This window comes from Ambystoma mexicanum, chromosome 7p, assembly GCF_040938575.1.
Source record: "Ambystoma mexicanum isolate Mex_15411 chromosome 7p, UKY_AmexF1_1, whole genome shotgun sequence".
In the NCBI taxonomy this organism is placed as follows: Eukaryota; Metazoa; Chordata; class Amphibia; order Caudata; family Ambystomatidae; genus Ambystoma; species Ambystoma mexicanum.
In genome coordinates this window covers 143,475,569-143,502,343 of record NC_090939.1, presented here as the reverse complement: position 1 = coordinate 143,502,343, position 26,775 = coordinate 143,475,569, and the positions used below count along the sequence as shown (strand labels likewise).

The window sequence follows — 26,775 nt, the reverse complement described above, 5'->3', positions numbered from 1 at the left end:
TCAGTAGATGCCCCCCCTGTGATCTTTGTTTCATGCCAGTACTTCCTTCCAAAATGATTGTCCCTTCGGGGGGGCGGGGGGGCAATAGTCCATTGTAAGTTCCTTGTCCCTTTCTCATTGCATCATGTAAGGGAGCCTGGTGTCCGGATCAGAGCTGTCCAAGAGTTTGTATGGTCTGGACATTTTCTATTTATAACACCCTTCCTCCACTGTCTGTCTAGTGCAGTGGGGATGACTTGTGCTGGCCCTTCAGACCACAGGTTTTGTGATCCAGTGTCTAAGGTAGTACCTTGTAAACCGCTCAGCTTCTGAGATTTAGAAGGTATTTTTTCATTCTTCGAAGATGAGCATTGTGTCCTCATGGTACAGTTGCACCAGGTTAGCAAGCTCCTCTCTTTCCCATTTCATGAAATCTCTTCCATGGAGGTCTGGGGCAAAACTCTGGTTTCTGAAAACTGGGGAAAGAGCTCCTAGACAGCTGGAGGTCTTCCACAATCTGCTGGTTTCTCTCAGTAAAAAAGTGACACCATAGTGGAGTGGACAAGGGTACACAATTTATTTCTAAGTGTGCCACCAAGGGCAGGGTGTACAATGGTAGGTTAGTGACTGTTCAATCTTGTGACACTTTATCCAGGAAAGGCCCCCAAAAACCCAAAGGGAGATCACAGATCACGTGTAGGTCAACTCCCACCAGAAAGCAGAGTTTGGGCCATCTCTAGCACTGTGGCCCCCACACTTTCACAACCAATGGTAGTTTACGGTACAGAGATTGGACACACAGGAAGGGAAATCCAGCCTACACAGGGAAACCCAAGAAGGCCACAGGGAAAAAGAGGCCACATTCAGTGTGGGCATCTTACAGTTACAGACCAACTTTGCCAGGGAGTGCTGAATGTTCGCTCAATATGAGAGGGAACGGTACAGGATCCTTTGCAGGAGTGCCAGTCCCAGCCAAAACTCAGATATTTGAGCTGTGTCTCCCAAAATGGGGAAAGTCTCCCACCCTGCATGGCACTGCTAGTGTCCTACGGGTTTAAAGAATGCGGGATTTCACAGAAGGGTGTCAACCCACAAGAGAAAATATAACAACCTCCTGTAAAAAGGATCATCATTTTTTCCTTCATTCATTAAAGTATTATTTGATTGAAAAGAATCTGAAATACTAAATTACATACTAATGTAAAAATTACAAAGAACAGCAATTCTAATTTAGTTTGTACTTTGTTCATCAGACACAAAAGAGTAACAGGTAAAGCATAAAGGAATTATTTTGCACAAAATGCTTGTCTAATAATAGATTTTCCAATAAAATCTGTGTTCCTATATTTATGCACCTCTTCTAAAAAATAACAAATCGTTTTGAGATTCTCCACAGAATAGTCAATACCAACCATCAACAAAATGTTACTCTCGTCACTTAATGGCATCAAGCCACTCAACACCTCCATATGATACCATCCAGGCACTGAAGACGTCAGACTATTCCTGGACAATAGATCAGCAGCTACTTAAAACTGAGATATATGCTAGCTTCCACATTGAAAAACAATATATTCTTTTTGAAAAAAAACTAAAATTGCTTACAATCAAGAACAGCTATGTGAGCTAAATTTGCACTTAATTCACTATTTCTTTGTGGATATTTGAATGGGACCCCACAAGGGCTATGGGCAATGGGCTACTGTGAAGGAATAGTGGTGTGAGTAAATAGGATTGATGATATTTTCATGATCTGAGAAGGTTGGTTTTAAACCCTGGATAACTTCAGACACCTGAACCACAATGGATAATACTGGGAATTTGCCACCTCAAGAAGCAAAACCTCCATTACCTTGCTGTATGTTTGCTAACATATTACAATCACCAATACCATCAGATAGCAGACCAAGCCCATCCAAAGAACTTCACCAGAAACAATATCTTCTGAGAATTCTTGGGAAGCAACCAACATTGCTATACTAATTACCAACTAGAATCCAACTTTATTGCAACAGATTCAAGATAAGAAGACATAACAGATAATCCAAACAACCAAGAAAGAGGCAGATGAAAACAGACAGAACCTTCACAATTCCCTCAAAGAATAAGATGACTAACAAGGAGAATGATGAGCCGACTCATCACCCCTTACTCCAGTATAATCTTGAAAATTAATTGCCACCCAATTACAGTTGACAGACATTAAAAACCTAGATTAAAAAAACATGGAGCTCATATTCAGAAGAAAAAAGAATCTTCACAACAAACTGTTCCAGCTGAGTCAAATCATCTGTAACCACTGGTGCTGGCTAGATCCCTATACCACCGAAAGGATATTACACCTACACAAAGTGCAGCATTTGTTAATATTGAATTAACAAGAATGGTTGCACTATGAAAATTCATGCTGTTTGCAGAACAAGGAATGTATTAACCAACTCCCGATCTTCACTATGTACGTTTCGTTCTGTCCATGCAAACGTCCATATGTGGGGGGCACGAAGAGACAGCACAATTCAGATTCAATACCACTTTGCTGCGATATATATGACAATGACTCAAGATCACCATCAGCCAGTCATCTTTCATAGTCTCATCACTGTGACCCTGATAGGATGACATCTTGGCCACTGAATGTATCACAGCGGTCTTCAGAGGGAGCAACAAGATAAAAAGGTAGCCTTCTGGATTAGGACTTCACAGCATAGAAAATGTCTAATACAAAATGAGAAATTAAGACAGTTATTGAAGAGTCATAAGGGCCAAACATTTTACAGGCCCCTTTTCCTATTCATATCTCCTGAAACTGCATTGTGTGTGCCTTTGGCCCTTGGCATTCTCGTCTTAACCTTCATCTCCACTGCAGCCATTTCCGACCCCAAAATTCAATCCCTCCCTTTGTGTTTTTTTATCTCATTTAAACTGCTCTATACATTTCTTCTGCTTGTACAAAGACTTCCATACACTTACTTTCTACTATACCGAGGTCTGCGTTTTATTTTTGGCTTACTTTAACTTCTCGCATACCACATTTTGTATGGTTTTAAGGAAAACACTTAAGGAACCAGGAGTAAGACGCCGACACAGGGGTTTCATGGTGGTTGGCAAAGACCTTTTTTAACCAAAGAAAAGGGGGGTTTGGAGAAAATCCCACCTCACCCTAACTCCAAGAGGGGCTTCCCTGCCTCAACAAAACAAAATGGTATCTGGGTCAGAATGTCCAAGTTCACCGTCCTGTCTCCAAATCCTAACCAGACCCTTGCAGGCTAAACGCAACAAAGTGGCTTTATAGATTGTTACAGTTCACAATCTTAAGTGTTATGATTCTTCCCTTAAGCGTTTCCAGATTTACACAAGATCAAGAAGCAGCTCCACTTCTCTTCGCTTCTTGATGGCACCAGGGGGAAATTATTTCCTGGTCACAATATGTCCCAATTCCAGTTCCAGGGTACCGACTCTCTTCCCCTGGATTCTAAACACTCCACAAAATTGTGAAAGTGAGTCTGTCGGTCTGGTACACTCTCCTCTTATGCAATGATTTGCATCAACAAAATTGGGTGCACACTCCTTATGCCTGGTATACTCTCCTTCCAGGGCTTTCTTTCAATGAACAGACTGTACTTCTTTCTCAATGTTAAACAGTCCCAAGATTTGCTATTTGCTTCCTTTATACATTGGGTCCTCGGCCCATTCTCATCTGCCTTTGTTGGTCTCAACAAATGTCTCAACATTCCAGCTCCCCTGTTCGGGCTCACCAAGTTCATGCAATTCTGTTCTAACGGCACGCGATACATGCCAGGAAGTGCTCTTGCGTCCCAACTTACCTCTATGGGCTCACCAGTTTCACTCAGCAGCTTCAGCGTCCTTTGCAGTAGTCTGTCCTACCAGCGGCTTGCTCCCTTGCCTGAAAGTTTCTCGTCAGCTCTCCGATTCCAGTGATGCCTCGGGCTTCCCGCTGAAGCTTTGTCTGCTCATGGCGAACTTCCCGCTTCAGAGCTTCTTCTGACGGTGCCTCCAGGAGCTTCCTTGTTCTCCGCTGCAGTTTGCTTCCATCGTATTTCCTGATTCGCTTTGGGGCATTGAGTAGTGGGACTCAATCTTCCCTGATGCTTGGTCCTTTTGAAAGTCCCAGCGCCTAGAAAATTCTCCCAACAACTAGAGCATGACTCTTGCTTCTCAGCCTTAGCAATCTTCACCGCTCTAGTCCTTCACCTCGTCTCAGTATTGTCTGAGGTTTCAAAATAAGGATTTCACAGAGCTTTGTTATTAGTCGTGGCTGATGTTCTTGTCCAACATTACATTATGCCATGGATGATTGGGGAGTTACGGGGGTATTGTCAGGCTACAAGGGGAAAGGAGGATACCATGATCCACCTTGCAAGCCAATCATCATCCAAGCCCCCCCCACCCCCCGAACGACTACAACATTATTCGCCTCAACCGTATTTCAGTTCATCCCGGCGGCAGGGTAGCTATATTTTATCTTTCTCACTTTGCCTTAACCTTGCTGCTCCTTTCACTTAATATTAAGTGTGAAGCTCTCTTGGTACACCTCATGCTCTCAGCTTCTTTCTCGTTTTACATCTTAACAGTTTACCACCCGGGTAGTGATCCCTCGTTCTGTGACCAATTCCTGGAACTTGCTGCTAGCTTGCGTATGCAGTATTCACATCCAATAGGGAGTTTAATTTAAAATTGTTGTCCTGGCCAGACCACTTCGCTGTTCCTTTTACTCTTCAGAGCCCAGTACCACGACTAATTCCTGCAGGTTAAGGTTGCCCTGAAACGCAACTGACATACTGTGTCTAGGGAAGAGATGGTCTCTTCAATTCAGGACAAATTCAACAGGTTTGATTGCTCATTTTTTACTCACTTGTTTAAAATTTAATAACACATTTTATTTGCATTTTCTTAAGTACAAACAACTAGCAGCAAGCCCCCAGATACATACTTTCGGGTTGCATTACAGTTCAGACCCCATTAGCCTGTTCACTTCTTCCATAACATTATCCCAGTAGACTGTAGTGACCCCACAGTACCAGAATCCAGCTGGGCCCCTACCACATCTTGGGCATACATCTGCTAAGGTGTTGTTCAATGCCTTCAATGTGGTCAATGTGGTCGGGGTCACATATGTCCTGTGCATTATATTAAACTGGATCAGCGGGAATAGAGTGTTCTGCGAGACCCTACGGACAGATTCCCATATTGCCTCCCATTCCTTATCCAGAATCTGCTACCCCATGTCTCTCTCCCAATTTTGACTTTATCTTCAACGTTGTTGTGGGTTCCCCTTCCCGTATAGTTTTAGAAATGCGTGAAACCCTAGCTGTGCCCCCCGATTGTTCCAACAGTAGCTGTAGTAGCCATAGTTCCGCCACTCTCCGGACTATTCCCCCATATGCCAAAAACACGCCCTTCTGGAGATCACATTTTGTTGACCATTCCAAAAAGGTCAATAGCTTGCCCACTTCAAACAGATCCCCTACCTTCTCACATCCTTTCTCGAAGTCTCTGTGTCCCCGCTCTTCCTATTACAGTTGCAGTTTTAGACCTATCCCCAAGGCAGGTATCCGTCATAGAGCCCTTCCAGCCCTTTCTTCCACACGCACTTCTTCCACGTTTCCCTGACCGCCTTGAAGACAATTGATGAGTCCTCATTCCCCAATGTGTTCCACAGCAGTTCGATTCCCTTCCTATATGGTATGGTGGCAGTTTTCCTCCTAGACACCTCAAGGTTTCCTCATCTGGCTGTCACCAATTTACTCACTTGTTTGAGTCTGTAGCTAATAATTTTGCCCCCTTAAATTCCAAGAAAGTACACTACCATCTCTATTGCCTATGGTTTAATGAAGCAATGTAATCTCTTGGTCTAAAGCAGAGGCAGACGGAGAGGAAATGGCGCACAGACTACGCCTCTGCAGCCAGGCTGAAGTTTCAATTGGCCACTAAACATTATCATCTGGCCACCGGGAAGCTAAAGCTTCCTTTTATGCTGACAAAGTGACCAAGTCTATGGGCCTCAGTACGACTACGGCAGTAGCCGTGCTGGTAAAAGTTGTTTTTTTACCAGCATTTGGGAATGGGCAATTACTGGGTCATTACAGCCCTGCCGGACCCGGTAAGTGCCCATTCCCAGGTGCCGCTAAAAAATGGCGGCCCCATAGAGCTCAATTGGAATGGGGAGACCGGATGCTCTCGCACCATTCTGAATGGTGCCGGTGCAACCGACATGGTCTGCTCGCAGGTGACGGTCCGCCTGCCAGGTCAGACCTGGCGGGCGGTAAGGCACCCGCGAGCAGAACTCGTAGTTTGCCAATACGGTAACAACGGTACTGGCAAGCTTACTGGTACCGTTGTTACTGTACCGGCAAACTTGTAATGAGGCCCTTTGACTTTGAACCAGCCCAAGGAGTTGATCCCTTTGGTCCAGTCTATCCTCCAACACCAACCCCTTGGCTGGGGTCATACTGTCTCAGACTTTGTGTGACTCCCAGTCTGCTTTCTTCATTGAGAAGGTTGAGGACATCAGGAATCACATTTAGTCATCTTCTCTGGCTGCCAACCTTCCACCAGCCTCGGCTCCAGTCCATGACCCTCCCTACACACTTGGCATCTCTTCCCATTTTTGTCACCGACTAAATTCTAGCGGCAACACTATGCCCGAAATCCTCTTCACTATCAGACCCTATTGCTGCTAGATATTATTAAAGAGGTCATGCCAGCCATTGCCTAGCAGGAGTTCACGCAGTGAATCTTTCCTGTTCACATGGTTTTATTCCTGCAGAGCTGAAGCATGCACTCGTCACGCCTCTTCTAATGAAGCGCTCTTTGGATCCCACTGTCCCTGCTCAATTCCGTCCCATTTCTCTGCCTTTTTCCATGAAATTGCTGGAAGCACTAATTTCTCCTCTTGAGTTCCAGATTCTTGGACCCATTTCAGTCAGGCTTTCACCCAGGACATGGCACAAAGCGTGTGCTGGTCTCGGCGAGGGATGACCTAAAGTGGTTGGTCGACAAGGGGGAGTTGGTGCTCTGATTCTCCTCCATCCATCAGTAGCCTTTAATACGGTCGACAGATACCTCCTGCTTGACCGCCTTGCGCTGGCTGGCCTCTCTGGCCCATGGCCTGGCATGTTTTACGTCTTTCCTGGCGGACAGGGGCCAAACTCTGGCTCTCTTCATTTTGGTCCCCTTTCACTCTCTTTCTTGTGGTGTTCTCCAGGGCTCTGTTATGTTGCCTATGCTATTCAATGTGTACATCCAGCCTCTTGCTTGCTTGATCCGATCCTGCGCCTTCCGCTACTACTCCTATGCCGACATTCAAATCATCGTCCGGCTTGATGTTTTTCAGTCGGACAAAGCGCCTCGGCTTAGGGGTTGCCTGGCAGTTGTCGCGGCGTGGATGGGCAGCAACTGTCTGAATGAAGAGAAGACTTAAGTCCTGGTAATTGGTGGTTCTTCTGCTCCTTCATCCCTGTCCCACTTTTGACTTCTTCGTTCTGGCCTCAGGAACTTGGCCCGCTACCCACCCATGTCTCTTTGGTGAAAAACTTGGGGTTCAGGTTCTCCACTTCTCTATCTAATGAGCCATAGGTCAGTGCAGTCTGTCAGACCGGCCACCTTCAGTTAAGAATTCTACAGAAAATCTTGGCCTTTCTTCCTTCCCATCTTTGGGCGGCGGTTGTTCTTGTTTTGAGCCGCATCGACTACTGTAACTCCGTTTTCCTAGCACAATCACTATATCTGACTAAAAGACTTCAGCTCCTGCAGAATTTGGCAGCTCGAGTGGTTACTGACACCCATTATGGGTCTCATATTCCCCACATATTCTCTTCACTGCACTGGTAGACTGTATCTAAGCGCATCTCATTTAAATCGCTTTGCATAGTGCACTGTGCGTTATATGGATTGGGTGCAGAGAACTTACCGGACATGTTTCCATCATACTGTCCCGCTCGTGCCCTGCGCTCCCAGAACTCCCGGCTGATCATGGTCCCTCGGTTTCACCTAGCCAGTTCTTGTGGGCGCTGTTTTTTCGTTTCAACAGCCAGGCTGTGGAACTATCTCCCACCTACCCTAAGGGCTATGGAAAATCATTTTACGCTTAGGCGCCTGTTAAAAATGTGTGTTATTCCTGTCCTGAGACTCTGATCCTTCTGTTCTCTTTAGCACGAAGTTGCCTTTGGTGTTTGAGCGCTGTTCAGGTTTAAATAACACTTCACTTGCATGAGGGTCATCTCCCCACATTTGTGGTCCTCCCTCAGCTAGACACCCCCAGGATTAAGATCAGTTAGCTACTGCCTTTCCCCAGGGAGACAGTCATGACATCGCTAGATTCAGCACCACTTCCTTCTCAGACCACTTACGGTTTGTTTTCATGACTAGTCTTTCCATCATTTAACACACTTTTCAATGCATTTTGGGAATGTTATGTTCATGTTGCACTTTCTACTTACCAAAGTTCATACAATAAAAAAAGTATTGTGTGGTGCCATCCTTGCTTTGCTGACGTTATTAACATTTACAATAAAATGCATTTTTCCATTAATACGCCTCTTCTTAAAAATGGCAAATTGGCATTAGTCTGCTTTATAACATTTGTAATAACTGTTAAAAAAAGGCCTAACACTGCAAAGCAGAGCATTGCACATGCCACTCATATGCACACCCTTTCCCATATGATATTAGAATAAGTTCTTTACAGATGAATCAACAATCACTTGGATTTAGGACCCTCTGTGGCCGGACACAAGGCTATTTAATGCAGTGATTCAAATCCCCACACCTCTTGAGAAACGACAAAGCCTTATAAAGGTCAAAGCAACCACCAGACTATAATTACTAATGTTGGGAGTTGATTGCACCTACACTTCACATTTGATTGACAAATATGATTGGAGCCCATTTTGGCAAAAGAGGTGCATGGATCTACAGAGCAGACACATTCTAGGTTCATCACCGGCTGAAGATCACCTTCCTTGCGGACAGGTGGCACTGCAAAGGAGTCTCTTGCGTCAAGAAGGATATCTGAAGGGTCGATGCCAGTGCTGTGCAAGCCTCATGAAGGCTGTGGCTGGCACAAAGCTCTGGAATGGACTTCATATGTCCCTTTATGGCATTATAGATTTTCATCAACTCAAGGCTCACTTGAAAACCTACCCGTTTAAATAACTCCTCGGTCTGTCTGTCGGTATTTCTAAAGCGACATGATGCCACTGGTGAAAGCTTGGACTATACAAATGTTAGATAGATAGATGAAGACAAAGCAGTGCATCACTGAAAACGATATAACGAGGAATCAATGTGACAGGGAGGAATGCATCAGTCACTGAATCACTGGTGTTGAAGAGTACAAGATCGCATTGGTAAAAAAGAAGTTTCAAGCTAGTAGTCCAGCATAAAGATTCACTCGCCCCCAGTTTTCCATATGCACACAAACATTTTCACTCGCCAAGAGGGCAAGTATAACTGATCAATGGCGAGGGCAAACTTTGAGTACTGAATAAATGCCTGTCCAACTGGTAGCCGTTCACAATCTCTAAAGGCAGCACCGCTACTCCGGAGGTTAAGCACTTCTTGGGATCATCCATCAAGAGGTTAAGAACTTCTTGCCGTTGTTTGTCAAAGTTAAGTACTACATGGCCTTGTCTGTCAAGAGGATAAGCACTTCTAGACATCCTGGTGAGAAGATCTGTCTGCCCCTCGAGTACAAGGTAGATGCTGCTTCTGAATTGCTGTGGAAAAGGGCATATCCATGCTATTCATCCCATAAACCTAATTCCATGATGGAAACTCCCTCCATAGTCATCCCATACACCCACACAAAAGCCCCTCCCCAAAGCCATTCTGGCCAGAAGGCCAGACAAAACGCATGCATAGGTCTCACCTGTTTCTCAGCCCGGTGCCATTGCCACAGGTCCCACCAACCAAAGTTTGAAGAGAAGGCAACGCTGAACGGCTTAGCTGCTGCCGACTAGGACCCCTTCTTCCACCGGGCATGACCAGGAACCAATCCACTTCCAGTGCCACCAGCAGGCTCCGCCCCAGGATCCAGAAAGCAACCTCCAAACCCACTACGCTCTAAGCAAAGAGAAACAAAAAATGTAAAAGTTACAATGGGTAGAATATTGAATTCTGCACCAAACACAACTAAGATCTTCAGAAGAAAAGATCAGTTGCCAAGTCAAAGGTCGCAGCTTCTGCAGTTAACTAGGACAGTCGGACAACGAAACAAAAAGCATTTACTTTTCAAGTGAGAGGGGTGGAAGTGTTGGGGACACTCATAACAATCTTATAGGGCTCTGTACGGGTTACCAATCCACATCAGACTGGCCCCCTCCATCATTCACTTTATGACCACCCCACTTAGCCCTTCTACTCCTTCAGAGCTCCTGACCTCACACATTCAAGCTATCTCTGCCACCCTAACAGGAAACCTCTACATGTACCCAAAGGTTTCTATTGTTTCCAAGCTAGGGTCATGCTCTGAAAAACCCTAACGATAGATTTGGTAATGAAGAGGAGATCAGAGCCGTGCTTGGAAATGCGGACTACTGATTAGCACCACAGCCTTGCTTACAGTTCAACCCAAGGCTATGGTTTATAGAGGAAGAAGTAGTAACTCAAACACTTACTTCAAGGAAAGTGTCTCAAAAGGAACTTGTCTCAAAGGAACTACAAACAGACACTGCTGCCAAACAAATGGAAGTAGTGATCCCGAAATGCATTTTATGTCCTTCGAATTAGTGAATAGGTACAGGAGTGAAAGCATTAATTGAGGTGCTCACCACACACGCATCCATTAAACTCCTTCCTGCCCACTTCCTACTACCTTACACTCAGACATGTGGAGACTATCTCAAACCAACAATGACACTGCCAACAAAAATCACAGACCTCGTTGCAAAGGCATCTTTTTACAACACTACTAGCATCTTCCTCAGAAAGCTCACCAGCACAAATAGGAAGCCATCAAGAAAACCAAAGAGACTTCTAGAACTGCTCACAACAGTCTGCAAGCAACTAGTTACAGACCCAAACCACAACAAAGGCACATTAGCCTTGTATTCACATCCACTTCAGCCAATAAATCTTCCTCACCTACTTTAGCAGTAGAAAGAAAATACAGCCATGCCCATCCTGCTTCACCACAGGTATCCCCAAACCAACAAAGACATCCCACCACACTTTCAAAAAAATCTGTGGTACACAAAGGAAATAACTGACAGCAAGTGCACCTTGTCGCAGAAGGCTCTACAAATTCCCAGACTCCAAGGTGTGATTCAAGGGTTTTTATTTTAAACAATGTAAGATGTGCAGTTGTTTTCCAGGTATGGCACTGAGCTGGGAAACACTAGTGTTTGGTTCCTCGCTTGTCCCTTCAGTAGGCTCCAGTCTCGCTAGCCCAGTTGTCCCTACACCCTGTGGTAACTAGTGATGGGTTCATCACTACTATTTAAAAGCTGGCCAAAGTGAGGCTCTAAAAGCCACAGCCTTCTCGAGGTGACCCCCTCCAGGGTTCTTCTCAGGGGGTTCCCCGTCAGACTATGCAATGATCAAATTGTAAAGGATTATCAATATTGTGCCTCCACAGGCACCCAGGCCCTTTCCCTTGATGTTCCTACCCTCCACTCTCTTCTACTTGTACTCTCGTTCTCTCAGAGTCTCACTCTCACTGTCCGCCTCTCACTCCGTCTCTCGCCTCCTGATCTCACTGGACAGGGGGCGAGACTAAGAGCAAATCCCACTACCATAACCCATCTCGACCAAGGGTGGGGAGGGGGAGGGCCTTCACCACCTTCATGCCCACGGACCACTGGACAATTACAGAGACACGCCAGCACTATGCACAGAACCCAGCGAGTGATGGATATCAGAAGCAAAGAGATAATAAAAGCCCCACTAGACAATTACAGAGACACGCCAGCACTATGCACAGAACCCAGCGAGTGATGGATATCAGAAGCAACGAGATAATAAAAGCCCCACTAACCCAACTGCTAAACCTCAACTCTTCCCTCTGCATACACCTCTCAAACTCTAAACAAAAACCACCACATCCTTGCACAGCAATCTGCATGCACTTCACTGCACTGCAACAACAGAACACACCATACATAGCCCCGCACAACAGCACATGGGAGTCTACCAATCCATAAGACTGGGTGGCATTTTTCTTGGTCCACGAGTATCAAGAATAGGCCTGGAGGGGGCTCAATCCCCTCCCGATACTCTTAATGCCGGAGTACATCAGGGCTCTTGTATCTCACCAGCACTGTTCAATTTTTATATCAGACCACTATTGGACTTGCTTGATCATGTGGGTGTCCACTGTACGAATTATGCTGACGACACCTGGTCTTTGAACTTTCTGGGGATTACAAATTGGACTCTGAGACACTTAATGAAGTCTACTTGGCAATTCACTCTTGGATCCTCACAAATTCACTTGCTTTTAATGATAGCAAGACTGAACTTCTTATTGTAGCAACCAATCACAGGTGAAACAAACTTGATGCCACATACAAGAACTTTTACATCACTGATAGATAGATTCCTGTGTCAACCAGCGTAAAAACGCTAAGTATCCATGTTGATGCAGAGCTTAATATGTAAGATCATCTATCCTATATTAGGACCTCCTGTGGTAAACTCCTTAGAGAATACTGTTGAGAATAGATCCTCGGCATTGACATCGGCACTTATTAATTCAAGCCTGATTACTGCAATAGTTTCTTGGCAGGGACCTCGAAGTACAATATTCAGTCGATACAGATGGTGCAAAATAGTGCAGTCCGCGCAGTCTTTGGCCGGGGAAAATACGATCAGAAAAAAGTTACACTGGGGGACGCTGTTGAGCCGCCGGCAAGATGGCCGCCTAGCTACGGAGCTCCGAGACCCACAGATCACTATCGATAAACAACGGCGGAATCCGCACACCTCTGACCCAAACAACTGTACCAGCTTATTCCCCTAGTTGTGGGGCACACACCGTCGAAATCCCGCCGGCCGGGATCCAACGGCGGCCAAGATACAACCGATGGCGCCGGCCGGCCCTGTGCAGCCGTTGGGCCCGCCTCCGGGTGCCCTGAGGGGTGGAGGGCCTGCCCATCCGGGAGCGGCCCCACCGGGCTGAGAAGTCTGTGCCGCGGGAAGATCTCCCGCCGGGCCGCCGCCTTGAGACGCCGGCGCGGGCCCCGACGATATTGCCGCCGCGAGGCCCACGGACCGTGGGCGGAGAAGGTGAGTGGCTAGGGACGGTCGAGCGCGCCGCCAACCATCCGCTGCCTCGCCTCGCCGGGGCTCCCCCAAGCCCGGCATCAACCCCGAGGCAGCTGCGGCTCGCTCCCGTCTATCCCCCTCGCCTCGGCTGTCTTCCTTTCCGAGTGCGGCGGCGTCCGCAGGCGCCCAGTGTCCGGCCCAGGGCCCGGCTGGCCGCGGCCTCGACACCCTGATCCTGACGCTGGAACTGGACCCCCCCTCACACATCCACGGGCTGGGAGCAGCACAAGAACGGAGCCGCGGAGGGAGTGACTGACGCCCGCGGGCTGCACTCGCGCCCTGGAGCGCCCTGAGTCGCCCTGGAGAGCCCTCGGTCCACACCAGGGAGCTGCGACAACAACACAAACCCCAAGAAGGGAGAGCACCCTCCACTGGTAACTCCTGCAAAACGATCCCTTGCCCAGGAGGGCCCCCGAATTGCCCATTCATGGAATTTACCTCAGAGGGCCCCAAATACCGCCAAGTACAGCACTAGCTTCCCTGGAGACCATCAAATCCCTCCAACTACACCATACTGGCCAACCCCTCTCCACAAAGCGCACACTGCGCGGTCCGTAGTCCACGGATTGGGGCAATACCTGTAACAGTAGACGTTCATCCACTCACCAAACCACTGGCCGGCTGCCACCCCTGTTACAGTGCTCCTGAACCAGATTTCGCTACTAAACCGCCCACCTGAGATAGTGATGTCGAACAGAGCACGGGGAGCAAACAAGGCGGGCGCTATGGACAAGTTCACCCAGGCGGCGCCCAGGCCAGACCAGGCATCCTACTCCACCATACAAGAAGACTGCGATGCCCTGCCGGATCCACCTCAGCCTGACCTGACGGTAATGATGGAGTCTATGGCCAAAAACTTTGCAGCGTTCCACGAAAAACTGGACGATATTAACGCCAATGTGGCCTCCCTGAGAGCCAAGCTGGACCAACATGGTGCAAAAATCACGGAGGCGGAACAAAGAATAGGGACCAATGAGGACAATGTCCACGCACTACAAGGCACAGTCGCAGAACTCGTCCGAGATATGAAACAAGTCAAAGCCAAGTGCGATGACCTTGAATCGAGGTCGCGAAGAAACAATATTCGCATCGTGGGGATTCCCGAAACTGCTCTAAAAGGTCGCATGGAACTAGCGGTCGAACAGCTACTCAAAGACCTACTCGGCAACCCTGAGCTATCACCATTCTTCACGGTGGAGAGGGCACATCGCTCACTGGCACCTCGACCCAAGCCCGGAGACTTTCCTAGACCAATAATCGCAAAACTGCTCAGTTACAAAGACCGAGACCATATACTCCGCCTTGCCAGAGAGAAGGGGGAACTAAAGCTGGACTCCCAAACAATTAGAATCTTCCCGGACTTCTCTCTGGGAGTACAAATGGAACGTCGGCAATTTGGATGAGTCAAAAAGATGCTGAGAGACAGAAAAATTTAATATGCTATGCTCTTCCCGGCCCGCCTAAAATTTACTCATCGTAACAAAGTATACTTCTTCACCGTTCCAGATGAGGCAGTCAAATTTATCGAGGCGCAAATCCCGCCAGTGAACCAAATGGGGGAACCAGTGAACGATGTCTGAAACACGAGTTCACAGGACCCCGCTATAGACCTTACCAGCTAGGCCTCTCCCAAAAGCAGCCCCCCCCTCGGGGGGTAAATTGATCCTCTCCCCCCCCCACCCGCTCATTGGGGCCTAACTAGTCCCGATGGCTCCATTCGCACGATATGTAAAAGAAAGGTGTGCCACTGCGATTTGAGGCCAGTGTGGCACCCCCTGGTCCTGAACCTTGTCACCCCTGCCTATCAACTAGGCGCCGAACCACTTCAACAATGGCGGGGACCTTGGGACCAAAAAACATGCTTGCTCTCTTTGTAACCCTTTGTTTCAACAGCCGTGTAAAACATCAATGATGTACCATCATGACATGTGTTAACAAATGTGGGTCTTCGGCAGCGGTAGCCCCCACTGCAGCTGCAATACCCTCTGAAGCGAAGAGTTTATGGTTTAGCCCTGTTGGGCCGTTGGTGAAGCGTTGCCTAATTTGGAATGGCACGCGGTTGGTTGTATTGGGGGTGGGTTTTGTTACACTGCTGGCTCTGCCTGGGCGGTGAGGGAGGGGGGCGTGAAAGTTGTGGGAAGTTATAAGAAAAATGGCAGGAAAGTGATGACGGGGTTTGAACTGATGCACGACAACGCCACAGATGCACATCTCTTGGTAAACAGACACAGATCCTCTATCTCTTACAGTTGGGATGTCCCATAAAATGTCAGCATGTCTCTTAAAATAATGACATGGAACATTCGAGGACTGACAAACTTTACAAAGTCCCGTAGGATCACAGCGTACGCACAAAGGCATGGAATTACAGTACTCCTGCTGCAGGAGACACACGCCCAGAAACTCCTATCATCCAATCTTGCACCGTCCTGGGGCCCCAACAGATTTTATACACAATTCTCCACTCAATCCAGAGGAGTCCTAACACTCATTCACAAATCTTTAAAGTTTAGACTCCATGCATCCCACATCGATACGGAAGGCAGGTATGTGATCCTTCATTGCACCCTAGCGGGTGAGGAATGCCTACTTGTGAAATCGTATGGCCCCAACACCGACTCCCCCGAATTTAGAGATGCTGTGACGGCCATTATTACAAAATACGTGGCAGTGCCCATTATATGGGGCGGGGATATGAACCTCATACTCGATAATGACTTGGACAGGACAACCTCGACTCGCAGGGTTGTGCCCCGAGCCGCCAGACGGCTCCTTACACATATGAACTCCCTGAACCTATATGATGTGTGGAGACCGCTCCATCCCCTGGACAGAGATTACACCTTCTACTCCACGGTGCATGATAGCTCTTCCCGAATAGACATGTTCTTGCTGTCGGGATGTCGGGTGGGCAGGGTGCTGGATGTCAGGATACTTCCCCGCACACTCTCTGATCACTCCCCCGTGCTGTTGCAGATCCAACTGGGTAGCACTGTGACCGCCCGGCCATCCTGGCGCTTTAAGTCGGAGGCCTTGTCTGATATTGTCTTCAAAGCCGAGATATTGTCAGACATAAATACCTTTTTTGAAAACAACAACACGCAGGATACCACTGAGGGGACCCGTTGGGAAGCATTTAAAGTTTACATCAGAGGGATGTGTATCTCGAGGGAGGCCGGGGTTCTCAAAGCTATAAGGCAAGCCCTACACTGCTCCGAAACGAGGCTCAAAACGCTAGAACAACAACACATTTCCGCCCCGACTCCGGATACCCTCGCAAAAATCAGAAAGGAATTAGAAACGTTCGAATCTCATGCCCAGAGCGAACTGCGGTATTTAACCCGCCCCGTGGCCGCCCGCCGTTATGGCGAGGGCGACAGACCTGGCAGGACCCTGGCTAAACTGATACGAGTGGAGGGTGGCAGATCCCGAATAGATAGCATCCTGGACGAACATAACGAGCGGCACTGGTCTGACCAGACCATATCTGACATCTTCTCTGGCTTCTACGCCAAGCTCTATGGCCCCCAGCCGGAACACAACACTCAAGACCTAGACGACATGTTGGAAAGCATCCCTATGACCATCATCTCCCAGAGCACCAAGGAACAACTTGACATTCCGTTCACCCTGGATGAGATAGTCCGGGTGATCTCCGACCTCCCGAAAAACAAGGCCCCGGGCCCCGACGGGCTCACATCTGAATTCTACCGTGAACACGTTGCCATCCTAGCCCCCATATTGCACGGTGTCTGGACGGAATCCCTTCGAATGGCATCTCTCCCTCCCTCCTTAAGGGAAGCCCTAATCATTGTTCTCCCCAAACCAGGGAAACCCCCAGATGAATGCGGATCATATAGGCCCCTATCGCTTATCAATACGGACATGAAGATTTTCGCCAAAGTAATTGCGAATAGATTTCTCCCATTCATGCCCCATATGATCCATGCTGACCAAAATGGATTTGTTCCGAGCCGCTCCACTGCTCTTAACATCCGCCGATTATTCAATATAATGTCCAGAATTGACCCGAAGGCAGACGCAGTGGCAGTCACGCTGGATGCCCAGAAGGCATTTGACATGGTTTCCTGGAGGTACCTGTGGGCGGTGTTGGAAAAAATGGGGATAGGTCCGAACATGCTTTCCTTTATTAAACTTTTATATGCTGACCCACGGGCCAAAGTGCTGGTTAACTCCATTGTTTCCCCTCCCTTTGTGCTACATAGGGGCACCCGACAGGGTTGCCCGTTCTCCCCCATCCTTTTTGCGCTCGCTATCGAGCCCATGGCCGATCACATCAGGAACAGACATACTCGCAAGGGTATCCGCCTACAGAGCACACCAGAGATCATCTCATTATATGCCGATGACGTTCTCCTATATGTCAGAGACCCCTCTACACATCTCGACCCAATTATCCGAGACATAACAAAAATAGGAACGTACTCTGGCTTCACCATCAACTACTCAAAATCCGAGATATTTCCCCTCACTACGGCAACCCGGCAGCCAACATGTGAATTCCCCCTGCGATGGTCCCCGGGAGGCATCAAGTACTTGGGGGTGCAGGCTTCATTGACCAGGGCCTCCTTATTGGCGGCTAATTATAAGGCAACGACAGAGCACGTCGAATCCAAGATGCTCAAATGGCGTAACCTCCCTCTGTCCCTAGCAGGCAGACTGTCGCTGGTCAAGATGATTGTGGTCCCTAAGCTCCCTTATATCTTTTCTAATGTTCCAGTTTGGCCCGGGAAGCAATACTTTAAGAGACTCCACGCTGCGTGTGCCCAATTCCTCTGGCATTCCGGGGCAGTCCGGAAAAAGTGGCTGCACATGACCCCCCCCTACGAGAAAGGGGGTTTCGCAGCCCCAGACCTAACCATGTACTGGATTGCGGCACAGGCCCAACACGCCACGCACTGGTATGCATACCTGAACCCACCTCCACACGTCAAACTAGAGGAATTTGCAGGGGACGGCACCAACATTATGACCCTGTTGCTACACCATATGTTCCAAACTGATGCCCCTGCAGACCCGGTGGCCACCACTATCAGAGCATGGAACATGATCTTGAACCCAGCAAATGGACACCGCCCATACTATAAATGGCTACCCCTGCGACAATTCCCGGGTCTCTCCCCCACGCATGACCACCACTTCATCCAACACTGGGAAGCCCTGGGATACCGTGCACTCACAGACCTGTATCCAGAGGGCAAATTCATTACCCCCCAAACATGGAAACCCGGGCACTCTAACTCGGCACTGGAGCTACTGCAATACTTTAGGCTAAGGGCGGCGGTCCGGGTAATGTGGCCATCGTACCCAAACGAGCCCCCAGACTCGCCTGAACTCCAATTCATAGCAAACTCCGTGGGTGGCAAGGGTATAGTCTCCTCCCTGTATAAAATGCAGCTGGCAAAGCGAGAGAATACGTCCCTAAAACCACGAGAAGCCTGGGCCAGGGAGCTGGAAATAGAAATCACTGACGATACGTGGCACAACATGTGTACGCACACACGTAAGGTCTCCCTAAGCGCAAGATTCCGCTGCATACAATATAAACTACTCAACAGACTTTACTACACACCGCTTAGAGTAGCGAACTTCACACGCTCTTCTACCCACAGGTGCCCGAAATGTAACTCCGAAGAGGCAGATCATATGCACATGTTTTGGTCCTGTGTCGCGCTGAGTGCGTTCTGGCTGGAGGTAACGAGAGCGCTCACAGAGATAATTGGGTCCCCCGTAGACCCCGTCCCGCAAGCCCTGTTTGGAATATGGACCGGGGAAAATGTTAAAAAAGCGGCTAAATTCTTGAACGTGGGTGCTATGGTTGCTAAAAGATGCATCTTGCAATGTTGGAAACGCCACTCTCCCCCCACCTTTGAAATGTGGTTGAAAGCCCTCACCTGGGTACAAACCTGCGAGGAGGAGTATATCGGATCTCTGCCCGCACCGTCGCGCCCAAAGAATGTGTGGACGGAGTTCTGCACTTATTTGAACAATAAGGCTGAAACTGAGGGCTCGGTCCCCCCGACCGATCCTCCGGACACGTCACAGTAAAGACTGGGCGCCTTGACCCACCTTCTCTTAAGTTACCAGCACCCCACTCCCCCCTCCTCGAGCCATTTCAAAATATATGTTGTAATACCCGACTGTACTAATGTGAATGTGTGTATTTCTGTGCAAATTATGCTATTCCTGTCTTGACTTTCCGTTTTGCCAATAAACAAAAGTTTTAAAAAAAAGAAAAAAGAAAAAAGTTACAATGGTTGCCTGTAGTACACAGCATCCCTCACAAGATTATCACACTGGCTCACAAATGCTGGTCATCTACTGCCCCCTCCTATCTCACAAACCAATAGACTCCTGATAAACCTGTACGTGTCTTGCGATCAGGGGATTTGCATGAACTCAACAGTTAAGCCTCAAATTGTTTAAATTTGATGGATGCAGTTTCAGTGTAGTCATCTAAGGAATGGAATGCCCTCCCAAACAAAATACAATCCATTTCCACCCTGCTCCGCTTTAAGAAAGCAGTTAAAACACATTTTCTTTTGGCTAGTCCTATTGGCTATGCATCTCCCTCCAAGGCCGGTACCCCTGTATCTGTTTTCTGTACGACATTTGTGCGCGCCCTAAGGCCTATGGGCATTTGGCATGTTACAAGTGAATAAATAAATATATTTTTTTTTTTAAAACGCTCCCATGCTCAACGAACAATGTCAACCGAACTGAAGCTGTCAACAGGACACCAAAACTTCTCAATCTACCTGCTGTACCCCACTAAGCCACCCTACCCCCTTACCTTTCAGAACCACCAGGGGACCCACTCCAGTGGTGATAGTGTTAAGACATTTATACCGCACACGAACATCTGTATAACTTGGCCAACTATCCGTTGAGCACAAAACTACCCTTCTTTGACAAAGTAATCCAGAAGCTATTTACCATAGAGCTTTATTAAAGGATTGCACAGCACAACCTCCCTCGGGGCCATCAATCCAGAATCCAATCTTCATGCAGCACAAAGACCATCCTCATTCATGTTGCAAATTACTTCCTCCACATCCAATATAAAAAGAAGCCCATCTGCCTGCACACCTCACTCACCTTCTCAGACACCTTCCACACCATGAAGCCGTTCTCAATGGCCTTATCAGCCAAGTCATCAATGGAACAGTTCTGCACTGGAGCAGCTCATACCTCTCAAACTGACACCAACACATTCACATGGGTCCCAATAGATCCCAGCACTTCCCAATAACCTGCAGCGTTCCATAAGGTACCATCCGGTCAACCATTCCCAACCTCTATGTGGAATCTCCAGGGAACTCCTCGTCAACGTCAAGTTAGACCAATATGCAGATGGAACGTAGCTCTACCTAAAGATCAACTGCATCAATGACATTCATGCATTGAAGCACGGTCTGCTTCTCACCCAAGCATGAATGTTGGTGCATACATGGAGCTCCACCAGACAAAGAATTAATTATCCAAGGTAACCCCACCAAGCATGCCCAAGTCAAAACTAGATGACTGCTATAAAGCATGACCGATTCATGCCTCAACTCTAATAGTGCAAAATCTATCTTTTCCATGTATTGTGACCTCTCCTTCAAAATGGACATTACCAAGAAGACACAATGAGCAAGGTGTTGCCTCTCATTCCTCTGCAATTTCTAGCCCTTCAATCTCGTGTAACTTCATCCAAGCCATGGCCTTGCCTCAAGTGAACCCATTAGTGTGAATTCCAAAGGCCACATTGGTCCCTTTGGCAGCCACCCAGCATTAAGACAATTTCAACCACATCACCCCTCTTTCTCCAGAGCCACACTCGCTACTGCATCAAGCATGGACCATGTTCAAGACAGCCGGCACAACCTACAAAGCAGTCACAACCAAAGGACCACTTTACCTGGTCCAAACTTCACTGTCTCCGGCGGCCAACACATCACCAGGAAGAAGCTGTGCCACAACGGAAACAAAAGCATAAGAGTAAACAAATAAATAAAATAAAAAAAAAAATAAAAAAAAAGCACACTAAAACAGATGACATCAAGCTACACACCATGTCCCTGGAACAAGTTACCAATGAGAGCCGACTATCCAGACCCCCTCCATCGTCCACTTAAGAAAGGATCTGAAGACCATACTCTTCAAAGAGCATCTTGCCAACTCTTGATCACTCCTTTCAACCCTGCTTCTACCATTTCTGTGCATCTTTCAGGCCCTCCCTGTATTTCTCAGCAACCACTGGAACCCTATGATGCATCCCCTATGACAAGCAGTCTGCTGCTTAGCGGTAAGAGCCATGCTTTATAAAAATTCTATACTTAAGAGTATAGCGTGTGAAAGCTTCCTCGAAATGCATAATATCTGATGTTAGTGTGCCTGCTTTGATGCAGTCCATTCATGTGAGAGACAAATACTGTCAAAGTTACTCACCGTAGTGACTACCTTACTCCTAGTCCATAGCCCACTTTCCTCCATACTTGTGGGACATTCCGTCGTTCGAGACGACACCAGAGCACTTTAAAGCATCAAAAAATTACCTTTTTTATTTTTTTTACGCAAGCCCACCGCACATGACCATAGCCCCACGTCCAGATCTCAGGCCCGAGAATCGGCCTTCAGTCCTTTTCTATCACCAGGTCTAGGACCATTTAGCAACAATAGAGGATACTTATTAGAGGGGATGGCGGGCGTGCGTATGGAGTAAAGAGGACTATGGACTAGGAGTAAGGTAGTCGCTACAGTGAGTAACTGTCACACTCCTACGTCCCGTCCCCTTTCCTCCATACTCAGGTCAACACAGTAATGTCTGCAAAAAACTGATGGGGCAGGCCCACGTAGTCGCCTTGGCAATGGACTCCCAAAGGACTTATTTTTGGAAGGTAACAGCAGCCACTTTGCCACGGATCAGATGTGCATGAATGCCCTTTGGTGGTTGAAGGCCTTGAATCTTGTAGGCCTCGGAAATACATGACGCTATCCAGCAGGAAAAGGATGCTTTTGAGGGTGGTTTCCCTTTTGGGTCACCAAACTTAACAAAGAGTTGTGAAAAGACGAGTTCGCTTGTTCTGTTGAGGTAAAACTTCAGCGCTCGTCTGACGTCTAGGTTGTGTAGAAAGCTCTCGGCATCAGAGATCGGGTTCGGGAAGAAGACTGGTAAAGATATTCACTGGCACAATCTTATCCTTGTGGAAAGTAAGGAATGGATGTTCCACAGAGAAAGCTTGAAGCTCACTTATTTGTCTTGCAGATGTTACTGCAATCAAAAAGGCCACTCTCCAAGAAAAGTTCTTGAGTTCGGTAGTGACCATAGGTTCAAAAGGCTTATGACAAAGCGATGAGGACCACATTCAGATCCCATTTGGGATGCGAGAGACGAACTAGTGGAAAAAGATGAAGATCTGCAAAGTGTCTTTTGATGACTGCATTAGCCAGTGAAAATGAGCAACTGTCTGTAGACCGGTGAGCCGCAATGGCAGACAAATATATCCTGCATAAGACATGGATGCCAGAGGCTGTAAGGTCAGATACAAAAGACAAAACCGTGTCAATAGAAGCATGCCTTGGATCAAGCTCTTTGGCTAGACACCAATGACAAAAAAGGAGCCACTTGCTCCTGTATTGAGCTCTCCTAGAGGGCTTTTGTGCCGCTTAAATTATACCCATGTCCTTGCAGGGTGCCTTTGCTGGGGTTTTCGCAAGTGAGTGCTTGCCTTGGTCATTGCGAGTTCCTCATCTGTGGATTAGCGGAACAGTTCTTTATCCTTGATGGGGAGATCAAGCACCTTGTCCTGAACTTCCTTCGAAAACTTTGTAGCATGCAGCCACGCTTGTCGGGAGATGTCTTCTTTGGAAATGATCTGAGACGCTGCAATGGAGGATGTAGTGGCCTGCTTTGACTGGAGCATAGCTGCTGCCACCACAGTCGATGAGGGGAGTGGACATGGAGACAATGATATGTCCTCAGACATGTCTACTCCACCCATAAGACACTGAGCGGAAGTATCTACATGATGAGCCGCAGCCTCAAGTAGATCCTGTGCCAGAACCCTGGCATCGGTTAAGTTGCCCTTAAAGTCTTCGAGCCCATCAGGAGGAATACAATTCTGAAACTCGGCGAGCTCCTTCCAAAGCTTCACATTAGCAGCGGCCAGGATACGCTCAGTATTAGCCTGACTCAGCTAATGATGCTGTGTGAACGTGAGTACTGAACTCCATGTTGCAGCCTTGCAGCTTCTAATGGCACATTAGCAACAAATGCTAACTCACCTGCTGTACCAAGTGTGGCATGTGCTTCAGGCGTAAATAGCAGCGTTTTGTTTGACAGTGTGTGATAGTCCTGGATGATCTTACAATCCATCTAGAGATAGCCTTTGAGACAGGGTCACCTTCTCTCCCGACTGAAGGACACAAAGCACTGTTCTGTTTTCCTGAGTGGTTTCATTTTATTGAGTTACTATAGGACTGCCCTTCGAACATCCAGTGTATGGAGTGCTCTTTGCCTGAATTTTGAGGATATTGAAAGAAATCTGGCAGTGCAATTGATTGGTTGACATGAAACTTTGAAATGTATTTAGGTGAGATTTGTGGGTGTGTTCTTCAGACCACCTTGTTTTTGTGACAAAGGGGTCTGTCACGGACAAAGCCTGAAGCTCACTTACCATCTGAACAGATCCAATCGCTATGAGAAAGGCAACTTTTTAAGTGAGATCTTTCAGCATTGCTTTATGCCTTGGCTCAAAAGGGGGTCCGATGAGCTTGCTTAGGACATTCAAATGCCATCCTGGGGGTGGTGTTGCAATTGGAGCGTAAAGTCGTTTTACTCCTTTCATAAAAGATTGGACGACCGGAACTCTCCACCAAGAGACTTTACTCTGCAAAGTTTTATAAGCAGAAACAGCTGTGAAATGGACTTTTAATTAATTAAAAACAAGACCGGAGTCTAATAAATGCAACATGTAGTGCACTATATGCGATGGTGAACAGTCAATAGGGTTGACATTTGATTTTCTTACACCATACTACAACTCTTTTCCATTATTGGTTGCTTGAGGATGTATGATTAACTCGCGATTCTGTGTCAACATGTTGTAAGGACAGGTTAGTTTCATTGGTGGGCAAATGGACATTCTGAGGAGGTGGGAAAACCATGTCTAAAGAGCCCACATTGGAGCTATTAGAATCAATGTTAACTTCTCCTAGTGCACCTTGTGGATTACTTTGTTTAATAGTGGGATCGGAGGAAGCGTAAGCAAATATCCCTGACCAACTAATCCACAGTGCGTTCCACTTCGATTCCTCTGCGGGAACCTGGAGGCGTAATTTAGGCATTTTACATTTCTCTTGTGGCAAATAGATCTAGGTCTTGTTGCCCGCAACTTGGAAACGTTTTGCTTAAAATGTCCGAATGTAACTCCCACTCGTGTTCTGAGGGCCGATATGTGCTTCCGCTTAGCGTGTATGCTAGGCAGAAGATGTTGGGAGTGGAGATGTATTCCTCTTTGTTAGGCAGAAACCTGTGCAGTTCCCTCTGGGACCACTGCAAAAGATTTAAGTCTACAGGTGTTGGCAGTAAACCCACTTGGTAGCAGTCTGTACCACACAGATTCACTGTGGTAGCTGTGGCTGAGCAGTCAGACTTCCCTCAAGAAGAGTTAGGCAGTATACAGAGGATACATATTAGGCACAGAGGTACAGTAGTACAAGCAAACACTGACCAGAGCTAGGTGTAAAAGTATAAACTTATTTATTAAAGGTACACTCATAAATTACACTAGCACATTAGAAAAGGTAAGAAAGTCAAACACAGTTACTATTACTCATATGTACATCCCTAAGCATTTGTTGGACAATTCTAAGTTAACACCACTTATTTCCAACCAGAGGTGAGTGCTTAACGTTAGATGGTACTCCAACAAGTATTACCAAAAGGGAGGGAAAAGGCAAAGATTAAAGAGCAATAAGGTAAAACACTTTTCACGTAAGGTTAGCAAAGGCAGTCAATAGTGGAACAAGGGGAATTAGTTCGGGGCCCATGTTAGAGGGAGCCAGGCGAAAATGTGCCCAAGATCACACAATGTCACAAGTCTTTGCAGGTGAGTAGAAAACGGTTTTACTATGGTTCTGAAAAGTTTAGTTAGGGTGTCCCAGACCTACCCAGGTTCGAGAGCCGAGGGCTAAATCTACCCCGTACAATCGGTGGCAAGGGAGGACGGGCGGAACACAGTACCTTTAAAAGTGGAAAGGATCCTCCAGCGGTGGTAGTCGTTCCTGGTAGTGGGTGCAAGTCGCGGCGTTGTCCCGAGGAAGAGGCGATCTCGTCGGGGAGGAAGGCTGCAGGTTGTTGCACTACCAGGGATGAGGCCAGCCGTGGAGTTCTCCGGTCACAAAGGATTTTTACCCCTCTTTCGCGGTTGAGGTAAAAAGTGGTATCCCGGTTGCCGGGGTGCTTGGCACGGGCAAGGCGGCCACTAGATGCTTCGGGACGGCGAAAAGAAGGCAGCAACTGGTTGTCCCCACCAGTTAAGGGAAGAAGACTCTCCGGCGGGAGATCTCCTCTGTCGTCGGGAAAAGTGGCGAGACGATTCTGCAGGGCTTCACCGGTGGTGTGGTCTTGGCAGGTCGGCTCGGCTTCTCCCTCTTCGGCTTCTTAGGTCCTGTGGCGACTTCTGAAGAACCAGTCCCAAAAACCCTGCTTTTATGCAGCAAACCCCCATTCATACAGCCTAGCTGTCACTCAAACATGCTAAGTGGTGAGCGGGGTGGCTCACCACTTGGGCCAATCACACTAGAGTGCGACCTGAGTTGGCAAGGCAACTCGGTCCAGGGTGCCTAAACCCCCTCCCACAACCCCCGTGGTACCCAGACAGAATGGCACCACTTTGGAGGGCTTCTGTGCAGAAGCCCGCCAAAAGTGGAACAAAAGCTCGACTCGGGTTCAGGGTTACTGAAGTGAACCTAGACGCCATTTTGGCGGCGAGTTCCGGCAAAAAATCCCAACCGGTGAATTTATATTAATTAAATAAACCGGCGGTATCTTTAACATTGCACCAAAAAGTGGTGCATCAAAAACCAATGGGAAATCCCATTGGGAAATATTCCCGTGGAATATTTCCGTGGTATCCACTGCCACCAGCCAGAACTCGGCGAGGGGGGACGGGACAGTCCCCCCTCGACAACAGACCCAGGGGCAATCTAATTGCCCCTACCAATACTTCCACAGTAGGATGGTTTGTACTGGTTAAGTTCCTAAGTTAAGACTAGTAAAGTCAATGGTAACTTTACTGACCCAGGGAGACAGTAGTCAGTCCCAGGGTGTGGAGTCTATGTTTGGGGGTCTCTAAGACACCCCTGTGCTACTGCACTGAGGGTGCTGTGTAACACACATTCAAAAACCAATGATGGCCTATGGGGAAAATTACCCCCTAGCCCATAAGCACATAGCAAGTCACAGTAACACTCTCAAGTCATGTCCAAGAGTGAGGGTAAAAG

At 47.6% G+C, this 26,775-nt stretch overlaps 1 protein-coding gene across 1 annotated transcript in view; it reads right to left on the bottom strand.

Moving 5' to 3' along the window:
• Positions 1-26,775, bottom strand: part of TMEM39A (transmembrane protein 39A) — a 632,890-nt gene that overhangs the window by 429,988 nt on the left and 176,127 nt on the right. The window contains exon 2 of the mRNA XM_069635929.1: positions 9,869-10,062. Within this exon, the coding sequence (XP_069492030.1) occupies positions 9,869-10,062 (194 nt within the window). The remainder of the gene's footprint in view (positions 1-9,868; positions 10,063-26,775) is intronic.